This window comes from Galeopterus variegatus, unplaced genomic scaffold, assembly GCF_000696425.1.
Source record: "Galeopterus variegatus unplaced genomic scaffold, G_variegatus-3.0.2 Scaffold290, whole genome shotgun sequence".
Lineage (NCBI taxonomy): Eukaryota > Metazoa > Chordata > Mammalia > Dermoptera > Cynocephalidae > Galeopterus > Galeopterus variegatus.
In genome coordinates, this window is record NW_007726401.1 from 463027 (window position 1) to 481580 (window position 18554).

Here is an 18554-nt window from a genome sequence, read left to right on the forward strand (position 1 = left end):
CAAATAAATAATTTAAAAAAAAATAAAAAAATAAAAATAAAAAAAATAAATAAATAAAAAAATAAAAATAAACCTACAAGAAGGGAGAATAACCCCCCAAAATAAGTCGAAAAGTTCACATTTCTCCTTGGGACTTGGGAAGTTTGTGCCTATATGGGAATCTCTAAACTGTCTTTGAAAGGTATTTTAGACAGGCACTAAATACGAAAGTACTTCAAAACATTCATGGAAAGATTCATATTATCTTTTAATTCTATTTTCCACAGACTTCTTGAAGAACCCTCGTATTAAGCACCTTTCTGGTCCAGTTAACTCAGTTGATTAAACATGGTATGGATGAGTCCATGAATATAGCAAAGGTCTATTTCCTGGCCTCTTAACCCTGCCCCTAAGTCTGGCCGACTAGGCTTTAAGCTGTGTGACTTTGTTCCACAGGCAGTCTGTGGGTAAGATAGTGGTTTGTCCAGGGGTACTGTTGAAAACAACTCAAAGTCCTTTCCCAATGATGGTGAACTAATGACATTCTTTTTATTATGAGCATTAAATGAGATAGTGAATGTGAAAGCTCCTAGCAGAGTGCCTGGAATGCTCCAAAAATGTTTCTTTTGCTTGACTTCCCTGCCTCAGGCTATGTATCCTAGGTTTGCTATGGAAGGGAAGGTGTAGAGTCAGCAATTTTGAAAATTTGAGAAGGAAGCAGGAGTGAGGGCCATTGGCCCAAAGCCAAAGTCATTGGCCTTCCTTCTTTATAACCCTGGCATTCTTCTTGAATTCTGAAGTGGTGATGGTGAACTAAAATAGCAGAGAGCAGCAGATTAGATAACTGACATTTCTCTCATGCTGATTCAATCATGTAAACTACCATTATTGTAGAGCTCTGAAGCCACACCAGCTGCCCTCATCTCTGCCCCTTAATTTCCACCTAAGCTTTTCCTGTCCTGGAGCCCAGGCTCCCCCCAACACTGCCCTTTACTTTTAAGCTCTTATTGTTCTGTCGTTGGTGGAAGGGACCTTACCACCTTTTGAAAATTAATGGTAGGGCTGGCCAGTTAGTTCAGTTGGTTAGAGCACTGTCTTATAACACCGAAGTCATGGGTTCAGATCTCTGTACCGGCCAGCCACTCCCCCCCCAAAAAAAAGAAGCAGTGTCCTTATTAAATGTTTATCGTTTCAGGCCCTGGTAAAATGCCCTGTGGCTTTGTGCTCTTTGCATGGGGATAGGCAGCAGCACATCAATGCGACTGTGCCTGCCCACTTCATTGTGTCCCTGAACCAACAAGAGAAAGGAACTTATTTTAATATAAGTTAAACCCAGTGGAGCTTAAACCCTAAGGATCTAGAAGTCGCTTTAACTTTCAACTGAAATTATTTGCCTGGCAGCTCTCTGTGAATGACCTATTTTCATTATCAGATTCTTACTCTTTTCACCATGCGTTATATGGTTGTTGGAGCTTCTGAGTGAATCTCGAGTACAGTAAGTTAAAAATAAAAAGAAAGCTCTTGAAGTGCTTGCTCTAGTGTCCTATACCCCTTATTGCTCCCAAACTTTCTTCTTTCCTCAGGGCCAGAGGCGGAAGAATTTGGGTGATTACCTGCTCTTATGCTGTTAGAAAGCAAAAGAGAGACCATAGATTTAGTGTTTGGCAGGAAGTGGGGAGGCAGCTTCTGGAAGAACAATGATCCGCTTAACCGAGTTTTGGATTTTACCTCTTGTTCCTTGGGCCAAGATCAAATATAGTGTTAAGTAGGGATATTTTTTCCGTTTTTCAGGATTTTTGGAAGCTCCCCAAGTTATTTTCGCCAGATCCAAACCCTTGCCCACACAATCTGGAGCCCTTGCTACAGTTATAGGACAGAAAAAATCAAAGTCGGTGAAGTCAGGGCCAATTTAAGGTAACAGTAAAAAATAAGAGCATATTTTTAATATATAATAATCACTTGCTGACTTTATGCTATGACAAGAGACTTAATAGCTATCAAGGGAAATGATAGATTCTCAAAATGACAGTGAAATTGGGACTTTATAAAACCAAAGCTCCGAAGGACTCTCAAAGCTGTGAAGTCAAAGTTGAGCTACAAGTAGCTTGCTCCTATAATGGTTTACCAGTAGGTGGCGCTGTAGCAGTAAGAAATTTCTCTGCTGATACTAGAGCCTTTTGTTTCAAAATATGGGGACTTTGAGACAAATCAGAGAAAGAAACTAAAGCTATAATTGAGTTATCACAGGTAAAGTGTAACAGAATATATTGGAAAACATATTTTTGAAAGGAAAGTTTCAATAACCTTGAAAGGGAATGGATATTTATTTTTAAAGAAGGCTTTAGACTAGAGTTAGGTAGTTTGTGAACTGAACTTTCAGATATGGGATGTTGGAACAAAACAAGTTTCTTTTAATTTTGGTGAAGTTGATGAATTAATTATGCTTTTTTGGGGGGTTATTTAGAATAAACACATGCTATAACTGGCAGCAAAACAAACTATAAACCCCATCCTACATCCATCCAAAAAGAACTCATACATTGAAGGAATGATCTAACTTGATCTTGTAAAGCTGTATCCACACTTCACCAGTGGTCCCCTCAGTATTTTGTTCCCAGCTATGGACTTCAAAACTTTCCAAAAAATTCTATGAAACCTCAAGGCTTTGATGATTCCTTTCCTCTTTGCTCTGCCCTGCACACTAAAACATTAATGGCACACCTGCTGTGAGCTTAATACTCTTCTTACCTCTAGGGGAATATTTATAAACTTATTTGAGAAGCATTATTCATCAAAATACCCCTGGAGACTAAAGGGGAGAGGAAAATTATTTACCCACCACAGGATTCATTTACGTTGGATCAGAAAGCTTCAAATATCTTTCCCCAGCCCATCTAAACTCTTTCCAGAAGGGAATGAGGAGAGAGAAGGGAACACCAAATCCATGGCTTGATCTCTACGAAAATGTACCAGAGAAACTGAAAACAACCAGAGTTCTATTGGTGATTCTTAGCCAGTGGTCCCTTAATTCTGATCCTCAGCAGCCGGTGCAATGATGAACAACTAATAAAATATAGAAAACTAAAGTGAAAAGATCAGTATTTTCTTCAGGAGACTGGCAGCCATAAGAATGAATGTGGCATCAAGCTCCAAACCAAACTGATGGACTGCCAAGAAGTACTTATGGCCATCCGTTTCCAGGACTGTGAGACTTGGACCTGCCGCAGTTGTAATATCACTTTCCTTGAATCTCTTTCTTTAGTATCCCTTACAATTCACCCTAAGCATTACATGGCAAAGTAAGATCAACAACAAAGAAGCCTAGGGAAAGAGCCCCTCTCTCAACATTTAAGTCTCTGTTACAAACCTAGCCCTGCTGAGCCCGAGCTGTACATAAGCTAGGGATGGCTGGTGCTGTGCTTTGTGATTAGCCAAAGCAGCGAGACAACCTGCAAGTATGTATGGACACCAAATACAGAGCAGGGCAGACGGTCTCAGCAGTCCAGCCTCCCATGGCACAGCATAACTGCTAGGAAGTTCCAGGGGCAGGCCACCAGCCTGGTGTATGGCAGATGGCAGTTCAGTGGGCTGCCTCTCCTTGGGCAGGGGAACTAGGTAGTTTACAAAGTGAGGAGGCAGAACCCAGAGGGCACAACCCATCAAAGCATGCTTTCTTTTTGTGAATGCAGTGTGGATGGTAGAGGTCCCTTCATCCACCATCGCAAGTAAATGTCATCACTGGCTGTGATAGTCCTAGAACCTCTTAATATATGGGTTTAGGGAGGCAGTCAGGTAAGATTAGAAGATTTGAAGTGCGTTTGCATAACATATCATATAATACAGAGAAGACCTCAGTTGTTCTTGTCAAAGACTGGAGGGAGCTGCACTGAAGGGTGTTAGGAAACAAAGCCTAAGACCCCTGTATACTGCCCCAGTCAAGTGTCGTATTTAAATACAGACATTGTTCTTTGTTTCCGTAGATTCTGTATTTGTCTATTTGGTGTCTGTTCATCACGGAACCATTTGTATTATCTCTATTTTCTTATTGCCCATATTCCTGATACTCTGGCATTTGGGGGCCTTCCAGACCCAGGGAGAGACCAGTTAATTTCTAAAGATAATAACAACTTGCCCATGAACATGCCTTTCATACGCAAACAACCAATCCTGAAACTCTCAACCACCTGCTTATCTAACTCTCACACCAAGCCAAAATTTTCCCTGCCCTAAGTCATCCCAGGGCCAGGTACCAGGCAGCTAGATACCACCCCTATAGCTCAGATGCTGCAGGAATTATTCAAACTAGTCAATCCAAAGCTGTTTACTTGCCCTGCCTTACCTTCCCTGCAGAAACCCCAATAAAGGCTCTGGTCTAGACTGTCCCTCACTCCTGTGTTCTGCCTCCTGACTAACACTTGGTGCTTTCCCTGTGACTCTGTGTGGTGTACAGTGACCTCCTCTCTGGGACCTGTGAGAATAATCCACATCTTCTTTCCGAGCCTTGTTCTCGTTTCCTCTTGTGGCCATACCAGCTTTACCATACTATATCCCACATGTACATTCTTAGAATAAACATCAGTAGGAAAATATCTTTAATTTGCAGTATGAGGAACCAGGAAAAAATATGGATTAGGTTTATATCACCCAGTTTTTTGTTTTGTTTTTTTTTTAAAAGATGACCAGTAAGAGGATCTTAACCCTTGATTTAGTGTTGTCAGCACCATGCTCACCCATTGAGCTAACCGGCCATCCCTATATGGGATCCGAACCCGTGGCCTTGGTGTTATCAGCACCACACTCTCCCGAGTGAGCCACGGGCTGGCCCCTATCACCCAGTTTTAAGAAGCTGGTCAAAGCACTTCGTTATGGTTGTGTTACTTAGTGATGTTTTACCAGTATGTGTTCTGCTCACCTCTATCTGGCTTCAGCCACACAAGAAGGATGTGGAGCCCTCTACCTGGCTGTCAGCCATTGAAATTTCATGCTTTCCTGTCCTGAGGCTTCTTTCATTTCATTTAGTAACTGTTTCTACATTCAGAACCAAAACTCAAGTATAGCTGAACCAACCAGGTTGGAAGTTAGGGAGAAGATAACCTGGCTTCAGTGGGGGTGGGCGGGGGGGCAGGATGTGGAGGGGCACTTCTAAGAACGCACCCAAAGGGGGTTCATTTGCCTTAAAGAAAAAGAGGGAACTCTGTTTCTGAAATGGATTAAGAAATAGGCTAATGAGAAAGATAACATCTGAAAATTGATATTGTCTCTTGCTGAGCTGGCAAAATCCCAAGAGAGGAGTGATTCTTCAATTGTTAACAATTACCACTTTGTTATGAAGAGACAAGAGAAGTGCAGTGCCCCTTTCTCTAATTACACTTACATTACAGAAGCACACGCACCCCCTAGAAAAAATGCCTGGCACCCTGGGTTGTTAGAGTTGTACCCACCATGTCATCTTGTAACAAAGTTGTGCGGTCCCATGTAATAACCATTCACTTTGGCTGGAAGAAGATCCATCTACAGTACAATAGACTACAAGACTATTCTTATAGTCCTGATCTGGGCAAGTAACGAGCATAATATTGCCTTACTCTGTGAGTCTTTATACTTGTCACTCTAGGTTATCAATCTGTACTACGGGACCCCACACATCTTGTTGCTAGCTTCAGTAGGATGCTTAGTACAGCCACATACCTTTGCTTTGCCATCCTTATATCCTCAGGACATAATTGCTCCTGAAAGTTCTAAAGAAAGAAAATGGCATGCTAAGCCATGCCTGTCTTTGGAAAAAGCAAGCTTTGCACATGGAAAATTTACAACTCTGCTTACCTGAGCTGTGGAGTTTGACCTGGGCCCCAAAGAGTATCAGTATATAACTGGAGGACTTGGAGAATGATGACTTGAAGTATAGTGCCCTGTTGGCATAACTGGCCTTGATATTTATCCTTTATTCTTTCTAATTATGGTGATAAAAGTATTCCAGTTCTCTGAAGTTCTCAGAATGAAGAGCAGCACTAGTAAAACTAAAACATTAGTTTCTCGTACTTCTTTATTCTCATCTTTTGAACATGCAGGTATTTTCAGTTAGCACAATAGGTATCAAGGGGCATGCTTCTCTTGAAATCTGAATCCAGGTTATCCAGTTCTCTGATACCAAAGAGGAACAGCTTGAATGCATGGAATACCCCTTTAGCTACTAGAAAATGGGGATATAAGTCGGAAAACCAACCTGGATGTAAGATGATGATATGAAAAGAAAAAGTTAGCTGTTTGGAAGGTTCTACAGGAGTGTTATTTACTTGTCTGTTTGTTGTTATTAGGTAGAAGAATCACTTTTTTATATCTGTTGGACTGAAAAGCATCTTTGAGGTTCCCCTCCCTTCCATTCATTTCTAATTTGCTTCCCAAGAAAATTAAGACATGCGACAAGCCCAAATGAAGATATTTTGAAATTTGACAAGAGTCTTTTAACTTATTATGGCTGAGTTTCAAATTTTGTCAGGTAATGAATTGTTCGTAGTTTTTAATCAGATATTGGAATATGGCACTTTTCAAAACCATGACTCTTTCTTAGAAATATAACTCCTCTCAGACTCTCTGTTTTATATTTATTCATCCTTTTTACTATTCTCAAATAAATCACCATTGCGTATGTGTACATATAGTTACCCTCCTCTTTATGCAGAGGATTTGAGTTGTCCACCATGGCCTTTTGATCAAGAAGAGAGACACCCTCAATTTACTTCTGTTAGGGGAAGTTATTGTACATAAACCCAGGGAAGAAACAGTCTCAAGAGCCAGACCTCATGAAGACCTGCAGCCTTATTGGGGATAATTAGCAGCTCTACTGGCTAAGCAGCAACTCTGTTTGTTAGTCTTTCCCTATGACCAGGTCATCTGTTGTCTCTTCAGCAGCTGGCTTTCATTGTTGTCTAGGTTAACAGCTCTGCCTTTCTCATGATTTGACCTCTCTCTGTGTAATTGTTTCTCCCTTTTTTGCATTCTGTTTTCAGAAGACACAGTCAGAATACTTCCCATGCATTCATCCAGCAAAGTGCCACTGATGGGCAGAGCTCTGTCTCCCAGGCCATAGCTGGCCTAAAGGTAGGCAGCTGCTGCCTTCCAGACAGATGCCAGCCTAGTACCAGTGTAGCATGACTATGTGATACAAAGCTGCCAATTTATGCATTTCTGGAAATTTTCTTCAGATGGGATTGTAGCTAGGCAGGCACAGCATAGACTTTTCATCTCTCGCATGGAGTCTTAAAATATAAAACCACATGCAATAAAACAAAATAGTGAAATATATAGGGAAAATCAGAGTCAAAAAACAAAATAATTCAAGATTTTCAAATGCAAAGCCAAAGAAATTTACTGTAATTGAGGTGAGATTTGGTTCTGAGTCTCCTAACAGCCAGGACAAACAGGGAAACATGATAAATTGGAGTATATGGTTCTCATTATCAAAAAGGAAGGTAATAACTCAGGGAAAACCAAGCTTTCTTTTAGTTCTTATGATAAAGGAAGTATTTTGCATACTTTGTATAGAGACATCAAATGAAATAATAGTACCCTCAACAAGCTAACATATCGATGTGTTCCAAATGACTACTTTTTGGCATGACCTACATGAAGGTAAAATATTATATATCAATAAAGACAGTTTTGTGAGAGAACAAGACTAATGTAGTTTAAGTCTCTTTGAGGTCCACATAATGCAAGGGTAAGATAATTATTATCTAGAGCACTGGATGAATTGCATGTGTCTTAGTACTAAATATAACTTCTCTCAATTGATTGCTTGATAAAAACTCGTTGTGCTCTTAGACAAGAACCCAGATCTTTTATTTTGCTGTTTTAAGATGCTTCTATTTGCTTTGGAAAGAGGTGGCAGAGGTAACATCTTCTGAAAACTGGAAGCTGAGCAGTATTGTCACCCCATCTTACAGCATGTTTGTTCCCTGTTCCTTTACTTATATATATAGTTTTCTCTGCCAAGAGACCAACTGCCTTCTTTTGCCCCCTCAATCCCCAACATGATTAATTCCTATTTGTTCTTAACTCCTTTTCTCCTGTCCAGCCCTAACCTTTTCCCACCCCCAATCTTATTTAGATGTGTTTTGGCTCTGCTCCAGTAGAACTGTGTGATTACCTCTTATGGCATTTACAGCATCCTGGTATCTTTATGGCTGTAATTCCCTGGAAGGCAAGGATCAGATCCAATTTGACTCTGAAACCCCAGGGCCTAGCACAGTGCCCAGCCCATAGTAGGGGCCTAAGAAATCCTGATTAAAGAGATGAATGAGTGAATTTTTGTATTTCTGCCTTTGTTTTTTTTTCACTGACATTTGGAATACCTGTCTATATATGCAAATCCTTCCTATCCCCTAAGGATCCAGTTAAGTTTTATATCCTCCAATAGTCTTTACTTATATAATTACATTTATCTTGCCATTTTTTAAAACCCTAGAGACTTAAATCACAAAGTTGAACACTTTATTGTATTTTGTCATCTTTTATCACTACTTACTCCTTGGGTGAATTGTCTTTTCAATATGACTATAAACTCTTTGAGGGTAGAATTATATTCTGTATGCTTCTTGAATCCCTAGCCACACCCCAAATGCTTAATTACCTTGCAGTGTAGACCCTAAAGAAAAAGATACATATATACATAAAATTTTTATGGAAGATAGTCTATTCTCTCTATTCTCCTGGTTTCACATGAAGTGCCTAACTTCAGAAGGTGAAATCTCCTAATGAAGATTTAATAAATAATGCATTTTACTATTAAACAATCTTCAAAATCAGAATAACCTTCCTTATAAATTACCTGGTATTTCTAGCAGTATTGTAAACTACTTTCTATAAAATAATGATGACTGGTCACTACTCTTTAGATAACAACATCTGATACACATTTACAACCTTACTATTTACTATAAACCTGTCTGTTACCATGTGCATTTCGATATGAAGATGTTCCATTTTAGACCACATTTAACGATCTCATTATAAGAAAACTGTTAAACTGAAAAATTTGACCAAAGAAAGCCTCTGTACTTGAGCTCTGACACAGGAACTACAACCTAACTTACAGTACATAAGCACATGAGCAGTTGAAAACCTAACTTAGAAGTGTGCTTCTAGGGCCGGCCCAGTGGCGCACTCGGTAGAGTGCGGCGCTTGGGAGTGCAGCGGCGCTCCCACCGAGGGTTCGGATCCCATATAGAGACCAATCCGCTCACTGGTTGAGCGCGGTGTGGGCGTGACACCGAGGATTGTGATCCCGTCTGTTGCCGGTCGCGGTACGGGCGCGACACCGAGGGTTGCGATCCCGTTACCGGTCATGAAAAAAGACAAAAAGGAAAAAAAAAAAAAAAAGAAGTGTGCTTCTGTGATAGTGGCTGAATCTCAGCCAGTTGCAGGCAGTCAGCTAGCTGTTCTGTACCTCACTTCCTTTTTCTGTACTGTCACTTCCTTTTTTTCTGTCTATAAGTCTAACCCACCATGCGGTTTTGGCTGAATGTCACCCTGAATGTGTTCTGACTCTCAGAGCTGCTCGATTCACAAATTATCTTTTTTTTCCCTCTTTTTTTATGCTTTAAGTTTATTCTTTTATTTTTTTATTTTTTATTTATTTATTTATTTATTTATTTATTTTGTCTTTTGTCTTTTTCCGTGTCCGGCAACGGATCGCAACCCTCAGTGTCGCCCCCGTACCGGACCGGGGACCGGCAACGGAATCGCAACCCTCGGTGTTGCTCCCGCGCCTCGCTCAGCCAGTGAGCGGGAACCGGTCTGTATGTGGGATCCGAACCCTCGGGCGGGAGCGCCGCCGCGCTTCCCAAGCGGCGCACTATCCAGCGCGCCACCGGGCCGGCCCTAAGTTTATTCTTTTAACAGAACAAAGTAAAAATGAAATATAGGTTATTTGAAAAACATTATCCTTCAGCTTTTTTTCCTCTTCACCAACTAATTGGAGCCCTTTAAGTTTATCACACTGATATTGCTTTTGATCACTGGACTGTCTTTTTAATTCTCTTTAGAACTCTCCGTGAATTCTTTAGGCTCCTCTTATATTGTATAATACCTGAAGTTAGACACCACACTCTAATATTAGAGATCTAACTAGTGTTGAGCATAGTGTAAAATTTATCATCATGGTTCTAGAGTCATATGTCACACTTTTTTTTTTTTTTTTTTTTTTTTTTAAAGATGACCAGTAAGGGGATCTTAACCCTTGACTTGGTGTTGTCAGCACCATGCTCACCCAGTGAGCTAACCAGCCCTCCCTATACGGGATCCGAACCTGTGGCCTTGGTGTTATCAGCACCACACTCTCCCGAGTGAGCCACGGGCTGGCCCCATATGTCACACCTTTTATTTACATTTGTACAGTATTCTCAGAAGCAGAATTAAAGTTCTCTCAACCCTTCCCTGTTATCTTCCCTACTTACTCTTGCTTCAAGATCAGTGCCACACAGCATTACCACTGTCATTGTCAGTAACAATACCTAAGTTTTGTAAGAATTTCAGAATACAGGATGCAAATAGCCTAACTCTGAAGTTAGACTGACCTGTATGAGCTCTATCACTTCCCACCAGTTGGCAACTTTGGTCTAATCAGTTAACCTCTTGAATTTCGGTTTCCTCATCTATACAATAAACATAAAAATATTAATCTTGCAGGATTGATATAAAGATTATAAATTGCTGCAACAACAACAAAAAAACCTGATTTAAAAATTGGCAAAGAACTTGCATAGATGTTTCTCCAAAGATATACGAATGGCCAATAAACATATGAAAAAATGCATTACTAGTCATTAGGGAAATACAAATCAAAACAATGAGATACCACCTCACACTCATTAGGATTGCTACTATTTTTTTTCTTTTTCTTTTTTTTTTTTTTTGTCTTTTTCCGTGTCCGGCAACGGATCGCAACCCTCAGTGTCGCCCCCGTACCGGACCGGGACCGGCAACGGGATTGCAACCCTCGGTGTTGCTCCCGCGCCTCGCTCAGCCAGTGAGCGGGAACTGGTCTGTATGAGGGATCCGAACCCTCGGGCGGGAGCGCCGCCGCGCTTCCCAAGCGGCGCACTATCCAGTGCGCCACCGGGCCGGCCCCAGGATTGCTACTATTAAAAAAAACAACAAAACAGAATATAACAAGTGTTGAGGAGGATGTGGAAAAATTGGAACTCATATGCACAGTTGATGGGAATGTAAAATGGTGTAGCCATGGTGGAAAACAGTATGACAGTTCCTCAAAAAATTAAAAATAGAATTACCATATGATCCAGCGATTCCACTTCTGGGTACATACCCAAAAGAAAGCAGGGATACAAACAGATGTTTGTCCATCCACGTTCATAGCATTATGCACAATAACTAAAAAGCAGAAGCATCCCAAGTATCCATCAGCAGATGAATGAATAAATAAAATGTGGTATACACATATACTGGGATATTATTCAGCCTTACAAAAGGAAGGAAATTCTGCAATAAGCTACAACATAGATGAACCTTCCAGACATTACACTAAGTGAAATAAGCCAGTCAGAAAAAAAACACACACTATGATTCCACTTATACGATGTCCCTAAAGTAGTCAAATTCAGAGACAAAGTAGAATGATGGTTGCCAGGAGCTGGGGGGAGAGGGAAATGGGGAGTTATTGTTTAATGGGTATAGAGTTGCAGTTTTGCAAGATGAAGGGTTCTGGAAATGGATGTACTATAGTTGCACATCAGTGTGAATGTACTTAATGTCACCGAACTGTACACTTAAAAATGGTTAAGATCGTAAATTTTATGTTATGTATATTTTGCCACCATTTTTTTTTTTTTTTTGTGACCAGTAAGGGGATTGCAACCCTTGGTGTCGCCTGCACCGCGCTCAGCCAGTGAGCACACCGGCCATCCCTATGTAGGATCCGAACCCGCAGCGGCAGCACCGCTGCACTCCCAGCACTGCACTCTCCCGAGTGAGCCACAGGGCCGGCCCTTTTGCCACCATTTTTAAAAAAAGATTATAGATTGTATATGTAATGTACCTAACCCTACAAGAGTAGATTATCTTTTGTTACCTTGATTTTGCATACAAAGAAATCAAGGCTGAGAGAAGTTAAGTAACTTGTTTAAGCCACACAGTCAGTGGTGGAGGTGAAATTCAGACCTAAACAGCTTTATTCCAGAACCTGCTGCACTGCGTAAAACGCTGGGCCCCTCACGGTGATTTAGTTTTATCAGCTTCCTTCCCTAATGGAGCTAAGGGGCTGGTGATCTGGCCTTGCAGAGTCTGGTTGTTATCTGAAATTGCTCATCAGGGGGATTCCTGGCAGTGTGGGGGCATATGTGGTTTAGGCTGGCTTTCTTTTAATCCAACCATTTAACATTCCCTTGTTTGGATGGAGCCAGAACTGGAAAGGGATGGATAAGGTGGGCCTTCTGCCTCCACCCCCTGGGTAGTGTGGCGGTGGTGGTAATCTTGCCCACACCACCTGAAAGGTGTCTGAAGGGGCAGCAGTTCTGGTTGACAGAGGGAACTTCCATGCAGATGAAGCAAGGAGCCTAAGACCTCTGCAGCAAAGGGTGGATTGAAGGGGGTGGGGGGTGGGGAGGAAAAGCAGGGGTTTTTGGAATCACCCCTGGATTAGTTAGGGAAGCATTCCCTGCAGGTAAAAGGAACTCGAAAAACTGGTGGCAGTGTAAGGAATTTATTTTTCTCACATGTCAAGAAGTCCAGTGTGCTGGGGCTAGTGTAGCTCTTCAGAAATATAACCGAGGAGCCAGGCTGCTCTTTCTGCTCTACTCACCCTAAAGCATTGGCTTTGATTTTTCAGTTTTAAGTTGGTTCCTGTTCCTACTGGCATTGTATCCATGTTCCAGGCAAGAAGAGGAGGAAGGGCAAAAGCCAGATGCTGGCTCAATCTGTCCCCCTTTTAAAAAAAGCTTTCTTGAAAGCCTAGCAGTTCTAACTAACATATCATTGACCAGCACTGGCTCCCATGTCTATTTTTCCTTAGCAACAAAGGAGTCTAGAAAGGTGATCTTTTAGCCGGACACATTGCGTCTCCGGAGGATATTGATAGCTACCAGTTTCGGTCATAGCCAGTATTCTTTCCTGAGTCTCTTCCCCTCCTGGATGGAGTTCATTACCTTTCTACAACCCCACTGCCACCAGCTTCTTGGCGGCTGCAAATAGAAATGCCATTCCTTGCCCCTAGTTTGCCCCAGTCCTGGCCCCTACTACATGGGGTTGTGGGTCCCTGTTACCTGAAGATTCCAGGAATACATGACAGTCCCATCTTCCTGGAAGAGTTAGGAAGGTCACTATAAGTGAGGAAGATGAAAAAGTGAGACAAAGAGAAAAAAAGAGCCTTATAAATGTATTTACTAATTAAAATGATAAATTTGCTCTAAATGCAATATAAGATTATGATATACCACATCCATTTACATAAAATATTTACTGTTTGCACTCGATTATCCTGCAGCAGAGTAATGATTACGTATAGTCTTTAATTATGCAAATTAACATTGTTATAAGTTTAATTTTATTACAACACTAAATTCTGTTCGCCAATATTGTCTTCTTAAGATTTCGCTTACAGTATACATGTTTTTAAAACAGAGAGGTTATTAATGACCCCTCTTTCATTTAAAGAAAAGCTTCCTTATGCTCAGGTCTTTGCTGAGATTCTCCAAAAAGAATAGGACTGGGGCCTGATAGCATGGAAAATTCAAAACAGAAGTTCACTCAGCAATATTGAGTCAGAGAATTTTAAACAGGATTCAAAACTAATAGTGAATATGAAGCTACAGTAATTGAGACAGTGTAGCATGGGATAGATCAATGGACTAGAATTAAACATCCAGAAATAAACTCATACATCTATGGCCAGTTGATTTTCAACAAGAGTGCCAAGACTTTTTTGGAGGGGGGTAGGGTAGGAAAGGCAGCTGGCTGGTGCAGGGAACCAAGCCCTTAACCTTGGTGTTACAAGCCCACACTCTAACCAACTGAGCTAAGCCATAGCCTGAGAGTGCCAAGACTATTCAGTGGAGAGAGATTAGTCTCTTCAACAAATGGCACTGGGACAGTTGGATATCCACAGTGTAAAAGAATGAAGTTGGACCCCTGTCTCACACTATATACATAAATTAACCCAAAATTGATAAAAGACATAAATAGAAGGGCTAAAATTATAAAATCTCTAGAAGAATAATACATAGTAATAAATTTTTGTGTCCTTGGATTAGGCTACAATTTCTTAGATATGACACCAAAAATCACAAGCAACAACAAAATTAGACAGGTTGGACTTAATAAAAATTTTAAAGTTTTGTGTTTCAAAAGACACCACCAAGAACGATAAAAGCCCACAGAATGGGAGAAAATATTTGCACATCATATACAAGGATACTTCAGAAGGTTCGTGGAAAAATAGAATTAAAAGGTAGTATGAATCTTTCCATGAACATTTTGAAGTATGTAGCAAGGAAGGAACTTGTATTTAGAATATATACAGAACTTTTACAGCCAATAAAATAAAAAGAGCCCAATTTTTAAAAATGGGCAAAGGATTTGATAGACATTTCTCCAAAGAAGTTATACAAATGGTCAGTAAACACATGAAAAGATGCATCATTAGTCATTAGGGAATGCAAATCAAAACAACGAGATATCACTTCACACCCACCAGGTTGGCTAAAGTCAAAAATAACAAGTGTTGGCAAGAATATGGAGAAGTCGGAATCCTCATACGCTGCTGGTGGAAATGTAAAATGGTGCAGCCGCTTTGGAAAAGTTTGGCAGGTCCTAAAATGTTAAACACAGAGTTACCATATGACCCAGCAATTTCACTCCTAAGTATATATCCAAGAGAAATGAAAACATATGTCCACATAAACGTTTGTATATGAATAGCCAAAATGTGAAAACAACCTTCATATCTATCAGATGACAAATGGTTAAATAAAATGTGGTGTATCCGTGCAATGGATACCATTCAGCCATTAAAAAGAATGAAGTACTGACACATGCTACAGCATGGATGAACCTTGAAAACATTATGCTAAGTTAGTAAAGCCAGTCACAAAAGACCACTTACTATATGATTCTGTTTACATGAAATGTCCATAATAGGTAAATCCGTAAAGGCAGAAAGTAGTTTAGTGATTGCCCAGGATTGGGGTGGAGGAAGCGGGATGGTGAGTGACTACTAACGGGCATGGGGGGATTTTTTGGAGTAATGAAAATGTTCTAAAATTAGATTGTGGCGATGGTTACAGGACTCTGTGCATATGCACATTAAAAACCACTGAACCATACACACACACACACACACTTTAAATGGGTGTATTTTATTAGTATGTGAAATATATCTCAATAAATCTTAAAAAGTTAATATTTAAAAAGTAAAAACAAAAAGCCTTCAACATAAACAGTCAAAATGCATTTACTTTTTAGATAGCCAAATTCTTTAATAAATATGTATTTAGTGCATTCTGTTCATCAATTCAGATATTTGAGTCCTTTATGCTAGGTGTGCTGTAAGGTCTTAGATGGGAAGATGCCTGGGCCTGGCTTTGCCCATAGTGTTTTACCCTCCCAAGTAAGGTGGTGTGCCTGGGGCACAGCAGCTGCCCCTGGGCCTGGCCTCACTTGCTTGGAAAGGTGTGGGGCTCCTGGGTATTTCTGTTGCTTTAGTCAGCACAGAGCTAGGAAGTCCTTGACTGTAGTTTCAGAGCCTTAAGCTCCACCTCGTGCTCCAAATCCACCAAAGAGCAGCTGAGAATGGGGCTCACTATACCACCAATTGCTTCTCTCTCATTATTAATCCCTTTAATTCTGCCGTTACAAGGCACCCCTCCCTTGACACCATCCTGTTGCTCACTTGTGATGTGATTGAACAAGTGGTTTGGACTTTGAAAGGTGATTCTTAAAGATACCTCAAGTGACCCAGCCCCTGGTTCGCCAGTATGCTCTTGGTGTCCATTTCCATGGAGCACCAGAGATTGTCTCTGGGCTAACCTTTTCCAGTCAAGCCTGGCCTAAATAGAAGGCAACTGCTACTGACTCCCTCTGAGATCCAGGCCTAGATGCCAGGGCCGATAGAGCAGCATTTCATTGCTAAGCAAAGACAGTGAGAAACCTCTTGATTCCTTTTGGCTCTTACGTAAGAGTTTATGCTCTGACACTTGGGTTAAATCATGGCACAGCTGTCTTTGTGATGAATGAAGACACACACAGAGTCATGTGTCACTTTACAACGGGGATGTGTTCTGAGAAATGCATCATTAGGCAATTTCTTCATCATGCAAACATCACACAGTACACCTGCACAAACCTAGATGGTATAGCCTACTACACAGCTAGACTGCAGTTGCTCCAACCACCGTCATATATGTGGTCCATCGTTGACTGGAAGATCATTATGTAACGCATGACTGTATGAGGGTACTTAAAAAAGTTCATGGAAAAATAGAATTAAAGATAATGTGGATCTTCCCATGAACTTTTGAAGCACCCTCATGTAAATATACAGATATATATCACTATATTTCTGCTTTGTTCTGTTATTTCCTAGCCAAGATGTTACAGTTTTATTTTAAAAAAATCATGCATCTCTTTCACAAATCCTGGCTTTTGTGGCAAAAGAAAAAGAAAATCCATTATGAGTCACTTTTCAGTCTATATGTACTCTTTTTGGAGAATCCTAGAATTAAACTAATTCTGTTTTCTCCCTCTCCCCAGATTGATGAATTCATCATTATTCTAAGATGTTTATTACATTTACATATGACTCCTTCCTAATGGCATGTGGACAGACAGCTCCAGCTATGCACTGGGGGTAGAAGGGAGTGTCCGAGCATTACCTGCCAGCACTGTTGTGCATGCCTGGTGATTACAGAGCATAAGGAAAGCCTCTTCTCTCATCTTGGACTCTCCCCTTAGCTGCTGTAGGAAGGGGAGTAGCAGGAAATGGAGTCTGCCCTGGTCATGGGATTTTTGAAAAAAGCAAAGCATGATCTGATGAAGAGCAGGTTAATCCTGCTATTTCATTTCCCTTTCAGAAAGGGTGGGGGAAGAACTGTGATATGAAGTATTTGGTTTCACATCTGTTCCAGGAATTATCGTCGGCATAAATCCATTTTTCTTTTAAGCATCCTAAAGCATCCCAGGGAACTCCTCCTCCTGCCCACCCTCCCTACCCCCACAGTTTATTTCATAGCCAAAGAGCAGCTGACAGACTCCTAGAGAGATCATCTTGTCATTGCTGCAGAAGGAGGAAATCTCTAAGTCCTGGAAGTCAGAATTTCAGTGCTCAGTGATAGCAGTTTTGTGCTCTGCTGTCCATGAAGTGTTTAGATTAAAAAGCAGCGTACCAGTAGTGTGGTATAATGAAAAGAGGACCCAATTTAAAATCAGAAGACCTGGTTCTCACCTCAACTTTGCTACTATTTGTGTGATCTTGGGCAAGTCACCAATCCTCTTTGGGCTCAGGGTTCTCATATGTAAAATCAGGGCAGTGTTTCCCAAAGTGTGTTTACAAAATACAAGTCTTCAGTCAAATAAGTTTGACAAATGCTATTTGCCCTATGCCACTTCCTCACAAGTTGTAATATGTTAGCGGACTCTGAAGAGTCTTTCAATAAAGAAACGTATTTTTAACCCAGCATTTCTCAAACTTATCTGACCTGGAACCATTTTGTCTATAATACTGATTAATATCTCGACACTCTGAGAAATGAGGGTCAATTCTAAAATGCTACAAATCTATTATCTGTCATATGCCATTTTTACCAAACTCAGTTTAAAGTAACTTTTCAACTTTTAAAGCTCATTCTTGGGATAAAGAAAATCTTGGGATAAAGAAAATCTTGGGATAAAGAAAATCTTGGGATAAAGAAAATCTTGGGATAAAGAAAATCTTGGGATAAAGAAAATCTTGGGATAAAGAAAAATCCCTATATGGGATCCGAACCCGTGGCCTTGGTGTTATCAGCACCACACTCTCCCGAGTGAGCCACGGGCTGGCCCAACTTTTCAACTTTTAAAGCTCATTCTTGGGATAAAGAAAAATGACTTTATATGTGGCAAGGTGAATTCTGGTTTTGAAAACTAAAGTTCCAAAGCAATTATTGAGACAAACACAGGCTTGTAACTAGAGTTTTGAAAAGATTTTGGAGACTTCTCTTTTCTCTTTCCACCTTTCGGATGTTTAGCATCTCATGTGGCCTTTGGGTATGTGGTTCTATTAATTATACTATGAATAATTAAGTATGCTCAGCACAATATTAGGTGCACGTAGGAATAACAAAATAAATAAATGAAAAGATCCCTGACCTATAATTCAGAAAATAAACTATACAAGGAAAAATAAAATTTCAAAGTTTAGAGTAAGGCAAAAGAATGATTACAAATTCTTATTTTTACAAATATTAGTATATATTATTAATTAAACAAAAGGGATCTCAAAAGTTCATGGAAAGATAGATTCATATTATCTTTTTTTTTTTTTTTTTTTTTTTTTTTTTTTTTTTTTTTTTTTTTTTTTTTTTTTAAAA

The 18554-nt window shown here is 40.3% G+C and overlaps 1 protein-coding gene across 3 annotated transcripts in view; it reads left to right on the plus strand.

Moving 5' to 3' along the window:
- TTLL5 (tubulin tyrosine ligase-like family, member 5) overlaps positions 1-18554 on the plus strand; it is a 281382-nt gene that overhangs the window by 234481 nt on the left and 28347 nt on the right. Inside the window, exon 33 of one of the 3 annotated variants that reach the window (XM_008567068.1) lies at positions 1771-1893. The exons of the other annotated variants lie outside the window; for them this stretch is intronic. Coding sequence (XP_008565290.1) covers positions 1771-1892 — 122 coding nt within the window. The 3' untranslated portion in view covers position 1893. Of the gene's footprint in view, positions 1-1770; positions 1894-18554 lie in introns of those variants that run through there. 3 annotated transcript variants of the gene reach the window in all.